Below are 9,523 nucleotides of genomic sequence, written 5' to 3' on the forward strand. Positions count from 1 at the left end.
TAAGGTCTCCACGTGATATGCCGCAGGCAGTGACACGTGTTGATGAAGCAATTGTCAATCGTGAGAATCCTTTGGTCCAAGTGGCAGATGCCTTGGATCACAATAAGTGGGACTCCATAAGTAAAGCAGTTTATAAAGTGGAAGTGTGGAACCAAGCCCGACGCTTTACCGTTACTTTCTGCGCCACTTTTAACGGATCCTTTTTTCCTCTTTTGGTAAAAGAAATATGGGCGAGTGGTAGGGGGACGTTTGAATTGGAATCTTATTTTTACTTTTTTTTTTAATATTAATTGTCCATTTAAGTTTTGATTAATCTAAACCATCTGTTAGTTTTTTATATTGTAACTGATTCCTAGTTTTTAGGGTGGAAGATGATCGATGTGATTACTTAACTTGTCTAATATTTTTTTATATAAATAAAAAATAAAAATCTAATATAAGCGGACTCCTCCTTCGATTTTGTTGAGAAATCTCAATTATCTCTCTCTCTCCTTGTTTTTTCTTCAACGTTGTTCCTTCTTTCTACAGTCGCCATCATCATCATTTATCTCCCTCTCTCTCAAAATAGGATGAGATAAAAAAAAATCAACATAACTATTTTCAGGCACTGAATATATGAGAGACTTGGCCACATATATCCAAATACCATATTTACATATTAATCATCAAGGAAGGAATTTGGATAGTTAAGTTTGCATATGGATCGAAATCCTCTACAGCGTCTGAACTTGGCGGAGGTTGGCGGAGCCTGATTGCATTGCCGACACATGGCATATGCCACGTGTATGGTGGATCATTCATTTAGCCGGTCTAAATGAAAACTCGATCGGGTCGACCAAAACCCCAAAAAGTTAATGGTCTTCTTCTTCTTCTTCTGCTTCTTCTTCTTCTTCTTCCTCCTCTTCTTCTTCTCCATCACTTCTCTCTTCTGGTCGTACAAAGCAAATACTCTTCCATATCTTCTCCTTCAGCTGATCGATCCTTCCTTTCTCTTGTCTTCTTCCTCTCCCTCCTTACCTTCTTTTGTTAAAGCCCCAAAAATTAGGGCAGAAAAATCTCTCCTCTGTGCTGCCCATTTATTAATAAAAAATTGATCATCATCTGTTCCTGGCAAAGAGGCATGGTACAAAAACTCGCACAAATGCACTTGTGTTTTGTAATGGCAATTATTATATCTCAATCACATATTCTACTAGAGGTGAGATCTGTAGACTTTGCAACAACTCAAATTCTAGACTGAATTAGTTCCCATTTGAAGGCAAAACTCTGTCATGGGAAAGGATAATGACCAAGAACTAAAGTAGGCCTGGGGTCATTTACTTTACAAAACTGAGATCTCTACAGAAAATTGAAAACCTTAAATAAATATTATCTTGCATAAACCACATCATGCAGGTTTTGAGAGAACTGAGATCCTTACCTAACAGAAGACGGTAAGGAGGGAGAAGAAGAAGAAGAGGGGAACAGAGATTTTTCTGCCCTCGGTTTTGGGGGTTTTCCTTCTCTCGAACAGAAGAAGAAGAAGTGAAGGATCGAAGACCATTACCGTTTTGGGTTTTTGGTCGACCCGGTCGAGTTATCAAAATTTTCATTTAGACCAGTTAAGTGAATGATCCACCATACACGTGGCCGATGCCATGTGTCGGCATGGCAAGTAGGCTCCGTCAGCCTCCGACAAGTTTAGACGTTGTAGAGGATTTCGATCCTTGGCATATATGGCAAAAGACAAATTTGAATTTATAAAGTAAGCAAAGCTGTTGAATATATAGCATTTTATTATTACTTATTGGGTAGATATTATTAACCTATAAGAATTTATCATATATATAAATCTTCAGTGAAAGTGGTAAATAAAACTTTAACTAGACTGCGGTGAAAAAGGAAGAAGAAAGAAGGAACAACCTTGAAGAAGAAGCAAAGAGAAAGAGAAAGAGAGGATCGAGATTTATAAGTAGAAAGACAGGAGGAATCTGCTTATATTTGATTAAGATTTTTATTATTTATTTATTTAAATATTAATAATATTAAACAGAATTGTAACCGTTTAGAACTTCGTTCGTAGAATTAACATATTTAACATGTGTCAATCATATCATTTTGCCAATAATGGGAAAGCGTTTTTCGTAAATATATACGGTCCACTCTGTATCCTTCCTGTCCCACTCCCAGTGTCCCCCCCTCTCTCTCTCTCTCTCTCTAGATTTTCAAATGTTATGGTCCATATGAAAATGGTGGAACAGATCAACGAAGGCACGTTCCTCATCCGTAGCTTCTGGTCTTGGACTGGAACTGGTAAGACGATGCGAGTTTGGGTCCTTTTGACAGGTAGGTTCTCAGATTCACTCAGAAACGAAACCAATCTGAAGATCTTGAACTGTAGAAAATTGAATTTTTAAAACTACGTTGTTCTGGTTTTCTTTTCAATCTTCGATTTGACAAATTGATCCAATTTTTATCCAAAAAAAAACTACTGATGCCGTAACTGTAGGTCTTCTGGTTCGGAAATTTGAGTTTCTAAGGAAGTAGAAAAAGTGTGATTTTGTTTTTATATATTTATTGATTTTGGATGGTTTTGAACTTTTGAAAGTACAGATTGATAGGAACCCGAAGAGTCAAAATCTTTGGGCTTTTTTTCTTTTCTTGAAAAGGAAAGGATTTGTCTGTAACGGAGATGGTTACTAATGGTGTAAATGTAAGCTTTAAGAGGAGTTACTGTGTATTTAAGTATTGCCAGCTTGGAATTTCGGGAGTGTCTCGACAGTTTTGAACTGGTGGGGTGTGGCCAAGATTATTAAGAAGAGGATCTGTGATTGTTTGCAAATGTGGGCTGTGGACAGTGGATGCCAGGTGATTGGAAATTGAGAATTTTGTCTCAGTTTTAAGTAGGAATTATAAATCAACTTGTCTGCAACTTCGAGATTAGAATTGGAGACTGCAGAGTTTGATCGGTTCTCGGTGTTAAACCCAGAAAGGTTCTTTGTTTCGAGTTTAGAATTTGCATTTGCATTTTTTTTTCCCCAGTTTTTTGAACTCGAATCGCGATATCGTTCGTATTTCTGTCGTGTCGCGTCGTGAGTAGGCTTTGAATTCAAAGGGTCTTTTCGGTGCAACTCAAGCATCTACTGGGTGACTGATCTTTGGCGGTTCGCTTCGCAGCTCAGCTTTAGTTGCAATACGTGAGTGGAAACAAGGATCTCGACGCTGGCGTGCAGGTGTCATATAGTTAAGGGTTTGTAGATTTCAATTTTTCTTTCGCTGGAGTGTTGTCCTGATATGAGGATCACGTCAAAGATTCAGCTTTGTTATATCGATTCGTGAGTGCGAACTGACGCAACGGTTTCATAGGCACCAGCATTATACTCCTAATCAAACAATCGATTTCCTTTGTATGGATTTTTTCTCGGTTTCCTCTGTTCGGATTCAGAGTCACTGAAACGGTTAGGAATTGATCTTCTTCTCAGAAGGTAAGCGGTGAGTTCTTTTGAGTTATGGGAAATTCATGATCGCTTGCAGACCTTAGTTTTGAGTTTTGATGATTGCTTCGTCTCTTTCAATTCTTGTCCCATTTCTTTTTATTTTGTTTTTGGGAGAGGAGATTTGTGCTGATCCGACTGTAAAGTTGTCTCAACTGGGTAATATTTGGTTCATGCCTCGATAGTGAGAAGCGTCCTAATGGGTTTTTATTTAACGATGGAAGTTAACGGACTATGCTTTTTTTTAGAACTTTTCAATGTGATTGGATTGAAGTAAATCGTTTCCGATCTGGATTTTTCTCTTGCAGGTTAGTCCATAGTGGTTAGGAGCCATTAAACTGCAGGAAAAATGAAGGGTGCTGTGCTTGTAGCTATAGCTGCTGCGATTGGGAATATGTTGCAGGGATGGGATAATGCAACGATTGCAGGTGAACTATGTCCCTTATGTTACTTCTTTGTTCTGTAAGTACAGGTTTATAAGGTTTGTCAAATTCAAAAGCTAGCAAGATAGAGGAACCGCTGGGACTGTAGATCTGTTTCTTGCTTGATGAACTCCCAAGAATTGCTTTCAAGCATTGAGAAGGGGGGTGGGGGGAAGGGGGAGGAAAAGCCTTTGTACATTGACACTACCTTGTCATTGAAAGTGCTTTCTGGTCTGGCCAAGAAAGTTTTTTTTTTCCTGATTCTTCCTTTCTTCAATGATTATCCTTCTCTTACATTTAACTGTTGATTTAATTATGGTATCTGCAGGGGCTGTTCTCTACATTAAGGAGGAATTTGATTTGGAAAGTCAGCCAACAGTAGAAGGGCTAATTGTGGCTATGTCACTTATTGGAGCTACGGTTATTACAACATGCTCTGGACCCATATCAGATATGCTCGGTCGGCGTCCAATGCTGATAATCTCATCAATCCTCTATTTTGTTAGTGGTATGGTAATGCTATGGTCTCCAAATGTTTATATCCTTCTCTTGGCAAGACTTTTGGATGGATTTGGAATTGGTCTCGCAGTCACTCTTGTTCCTGTCTATATATCTGAAACGGCCCCACCAGAAATAAGGGGAATGCTAAACACCCTTCCACAGTTCACTGGTTCTGGTGGAATGTTTCTGTCATACTGTATGGTTTTTGGGATGTCGCTGATGGAATCGCCAAGCTGGAGGTTGATGCTTGGTGTTCTTTCTATTCCCTCTCTTGTATATTTTGTGTTGACAATATTTTTCTTGCCTGAATCCCCACGGTGGCTTGTGAGTAAAGGGCGAATGGTTGAGGCTAAACGCGTATTGCAGAGGTTACGTGGAAGGGAAGATGTCTCAGGTTTGTTTTTAAGAGCTCTTTTTGTATTTTTCTGATTTAAACTAAGATGGTAAATTATTTACACTTAGCATTGAACCAAGGGAAAACATTAAAAATAAAAGTTGTAAAAATGATTTGGTAGCACATTTATTGACCCTATATATGCAGAGCATATCAGTAGGATTGTTTGTGAGTAGCAACTTCTAGATTTCATAGACATATTTTAAGCATTAAAAAGAATTTGACATTACAGAATAACTATGACCTTCCATAATACTTTTCCCTCTTCCCTTCTTTCCAGTGCTTTAGTTGAGGTTTTCTGAAAACCTTGAAAAACGCACTAAAATTGGTTTTATTTCAATAAGTTCAAGCAGAATTAAATATATATATATATATATATATATTCTGAAATCACTGCCAGTAGTAATGACCCAATCTTTGCTTTTTGTAACCTGGGAACTCTGAGAACCCAGGCATAGTAAATTTACTAAATAATAAAAACAAAATATGACATAACTTATTATTTTTTTTTGGGGAGAGCGGGGGCGGGGGGGGAGAAGACCTTACACTAGAAAGGTCTAGTAATGATGTACTAGAAGTTGTATTGTGGGGTAAATTATTTCCATGTAAACAGCTCTTTTAATTATTATGATCCCAAGGATGCAATGGCCTCTATTAAAAATCTCCCCCCCCCCCCCCCTGCATATTTATTCTGATTACCAAAATTCCCAAATCTTAAGAGTGGTTTAGTTTTCCTATTTTCCCATATGATCTTTTAGAGGATGTATTGATCTCTTCTTAACCATCACAACTTAAATTGTCCTTTTAACCTGCTTCACTTGAAATTATTTTGGGCTCTTACTGCCCCCATTAAGTCCTATGCTGTTGTATGGATGGCAGTTATTTGTGGGATCTTAACTTCTTGTCCCTCGAACTAGATGAAAAGTCTGTACCTTTAAAATTTGGGCTCTTTTAAAAGGGATGGTCATTGTGGGGAGTATAGATCTTAGTTTTTCTTATTTAAACTGGTGGCAGGAAGTAGTTGCTTCAACCCTACAAAGTTCTATTGAGAAAGGATATGTTCCATATGCTCTCTCTATCCATATGCTTAAATGGTTGGGGGAGGGGGGAGGCATTTTTTTTTCTTAAAGTTTTGTTGAGGTTTTCGTATCCTTTTCCCATTTGTATTATATTGTTTCTTTCTCTTTTCTTTCTCATTCTTTTATTATGATAATATATTTTATCCACTACTAATAGAAAGAGGAAATAGAAAAAGCTTTACAGTTTTGAACTTGGATATCTTTCCAAAGTGATATTTGATTGGTAGATATTACTTTTGGAACTGCCGATGTTAATTTATAATCCAATGTAGCTCCATAACCCTTTCTTGAAAATTTTAGTACACTTTCTGTGCTATATACGTTGATGTGACGTACACATGATAAACAACCGACTGGAAGTAGTAAAGCAATTCTTTGTATGGACCCTCATTCTTTTTTTTTTTTTTTTGGGGTAAGAGGGTCATCATTCTGAAAACCACATTTGAAGATAGAGAACAACTGTGATTATAATATTTGAACCAAATAACTAAGTCAATATTTTTCTAGAAATATTGCTTTGAACATTAATTTGTTTTTGTATGTTATGATTTATCTATCATATTTTCACCACCTTCCCAGAAGCAAAAACTTTCTTCTTTATCTATTTGTAGAGGCTTTAAAAATTGTGCTATTTTATAAGAATTTGAGGGACTGCTGCACAATGGGGAGTATTGAAGCCTCTTTGATCTATAGGTGAGATGGCTTTGCTGGTTGAGGGTCTTGGAGTTGGAGGTGAAACTTCAATAGAAGAGTATATAATAGGCCCGGCCAATGATCTGACTGATGAACATGACCCGACAGCTTCGAAGGACCAGATCAAGTTATATGGGCCTGAAGAGGGTCTTTCTTGGGTTGCCAGACCCGTCACTGGGCAGAGTACTCTTGGTCTGGTGTCACACCATGGGAGCATGGAGAACCAGAGTGTACCACTTATGGACCCTCTTGTCACCCTCTTTGGCAGTGTCCATGAGAAGCTTCCTGAGACAGGAAGCATGCGAAGCATGCTCTTTCCAAACTTTGGTAGCATGTTCAGTGTGGCAGAGCATGGTAGAAATGAACAGTGGGATGAGGAGAGCCAGCAGAGGGAAGCTGAGGATTATGCGTCTGATGCTGGTGGTGGTGAGTCTGACGACAATTTGCATAGCCCATTGCTTTCACGTCAGGCAACAAGTATGGAAGGGAAGGACATAGTGCCACCTCTTGCTTCCCATGGTAGCCACTTAAACATGAGACGCAACAGTAGCCTCATGCAAGGAAATGCTGGGGAGGCAGTCAGCAGTATGGGTATTGGTGGTGGTTGGCAGTTGGCATGGAAATGGTCTGAGAAAGAAGGTGAAGATGGAAAGAAGGAAGGGGGATTCAAGAGGATTTATTTACACGAGGAGGGCTTCCCTGGGTCCCGGCGTGGCTCTCTTGTCTCACTTCCTGGTGGTGATATTCCTGAAGGTGGTGAATACATTCATGCTGCTGCTTTAGTGAGCCAGCCTGCTCTCTACTCCAAGGAGCTTATAAAGCAGCATCCAGTTGGACCTGCTATGGTTCATCCATCTGAAACTGCTGCAACAGGGCCAAGGTGGGGTGATCTTTTCGAGCCAGGAGTCAAACATGCATTGATTGTTGGGATAGGGATTCAAACACTTCAACAGGTAAGAAACAATTTCTACTGTCGCACTCTACTGTTCCATTTGTTTCTTCGTGTTGCATTAAAATAAGTATGGTGAACCAGTTGAACTATTTCCAACTTGTGAGATGTTCGGTAGTGGAGTACTTGTGAGCATTTTCTGTCTTATTGTTGAAATATATATTTTAATTCCCTAAAAACTTGAGTTGGTTAGGTGTGGAGGCGAGGCGGCTTCTGCACATAACTTTCCTGACATTGGCACAATGGAAGGGGTTTCATTTCACCATTCTATGGGCTACACCTAGGAGAAAAATGTCTTGCCATCCCATGATGTATGCCAAATGTACTGTTTAGTGCCAACCTTTTTGATATTCCGAGCAAATTTATTTTATTTTGAAATTTGTGTTAAATTTAATAACTTATTTATCGATTTTTATTTCTTTTTTACCTAAATGTTCAATTTGACCCCCTTTTTTCACTTAAAATTTTCATGGTTAAAGAAAAATAATGTCTTCGTCTTCTACTATAGTTCAGGACTTTGATTTGTTGACAAAAATGATTTTTCTTGTGTGTTTAACAATTGAAGTCGGTGAACCAATTTAGTTGGCATACTATCTGAATGCCGACTATTATGTCATCTGGTCTATTCCACTTCCACCCAATGTTTGTTCTTACCCTTTGTTAATTCATGTGGTACAAGATGGAGTAGGTTGTATAATAGCGGCCTCTTCTTACTTTGGTTGCTGGTAGGAAAGTTTCCTTAGTTTATTCTTATGTCATGTTGTTTTCTGAGAGGATTTTATGTGCATTTTCTTGCCTATGCAGTTTTCAGGCATAAATGGGGTTCTGTACTACACTCCTCAGATTCTTGAGCAGGCCGGTGTTGAAGTTTTACTCTCTAATATGGGCCTCAGTTCAGCCTCTGCATCTCTACTAATTAGCGCTCTCACAACCCTCCTGATGCTTCCTTGTATAGCTGTTGCCATGAGGCTTGTGGATTTCTCTGGAAGAAGGTAAACCAGCCCTCCCCCACCTCCCCTCCCCGCCCCCTCCCATTGACAATTTATTTCCTGAATTGTCAGAGTAAGAAATTCTTTTTGGCCACTAAACTTTGTGGTTCAGTCTGACCATCTGACCGCTAAATTCTGAAGACCATTGACTTTTTAAATAATCAATGCTATTGAACGAGTAGAAAATCCAGGAAGGATAGTTTTTACCTTTTTTTCACCCTTTGAAATTTGAGATCAGTGGTGATTATTTCATCAAGACATGATTGATTTAAACTGTGAAACCTCTTTCCTGTTTATTGTTTTGTGTAAATGCTTCCTTTTCAACTCTTAATATCTTTGACTTGCATGACTGGATCTTCTTTGTAATTACTGATTAACTCTCTCTCGTTTTTGTTATCTTCTTTTCTTTTCTTTTCTGTTTTTTGGGGGGTGGGGGTGGCGTGGGGTAGGTAGGCCAAAGGATAGTTGAACTCATGACCTATTAATTGTGAGGTGCTGGTCCTTACCAACTGAGCTACCCTGTTGTGATTTATTAACTCTTATCGATAATAAACAATTACTGTTTATGGATGTGCTCTTTTGTTTGTGACAACAAAATGTTTATTCTAGGCCGAGTCTGCATTGGATTACACACAGGCAGGATCCATGCCAAAGGAGTGGGACAACCGTGTATTGGCAGGGAGGATCCCAGCCTTGCGTCATCTGTTGTGCAATGTGTGCTTCAGAAAGCACTCCCTTACCTTTTACAACTTTGTATTAATGAGATTGGTGGTAGTAATCTCCTTTTCCTGCTTCTTTAGCCAATTGATTGTAAATTTCAACACTTTATACGTGGGTTCTAAATTTGGACGTTTGGCTCTTGAATTAAACTAAACTCTCCATCTCTGCAAAAGTGACACCAGCTCTTACTGGAATTAATTATTGTATTGTAAATTTTGGTCTTGACCATTAAGCTTTTATGATGACAGTCACATAAAGATGACCAGCTAAAACATTAGAAAGCCACTAAACCCGGTTAAGAAA

At 38.7% G+C, this 9,523-nt stretch overlaps 1 protein-coding gene across 3 annotated transcripts in view; it reads left to right on the forward strand.

Moving 5' to 3' along the window:
- The first annotated feature begins 2,168 nt into the window (after positions 1–2,168).
- Positions 2,169–9,523, forward strand: part of LOC122074855 (monosaccharide-sensing protein 2-like) — an 8,687-nt gene continuing 1,332 nt past the window's right edge. The window contains exons 1-5 of one of the 3 annotated variants that reach the window (XM_042639829.1): positions 2,169–2,325; positions 3,782–3,901; positions 4,224–4,790; positions 6,563–7,515; positions 8,316–8,503. In XM_042639829.1, coding sequence (XP_042495763.1) covers positions 3,823–3,901; positions 4,224–4,790; positions 6,563–7,515; positions 8,316–8,503 — 1,787 coding nt within the window. In that variant the 5' untranslated portion in view covers positions 2,169–2,325; positions 3,782–3,822. Of the gene's footprint in view, positions 2,326–2,356; positions 3,472–3,781; positions 3,902–4,223; positions 4,791–6,562; positions 7,516–8,315; positions 8,504–9,523 lie in introns of those variants that run through there. The other 2 variants (XM_042639830.1, XM_042639828.1) reach the window with 2 other exon arrangements.

The sequence above is a fragment of the Macadamia integrifolia genome, chromosome 3, assembly GCF_013358625.1.
Source record: "Macadamia integrifolia cultivar HAES 741 chromosome 3, SCU_Mint_v3, whole genome shotgun sequence".
NCBI classification, from domain to species: Eukaryota; Viridiplantae; Streptophyta; class Magnoliopsida; order Proteales; family Proteaceae; genus Macadamia; species Macadamia integrifolia.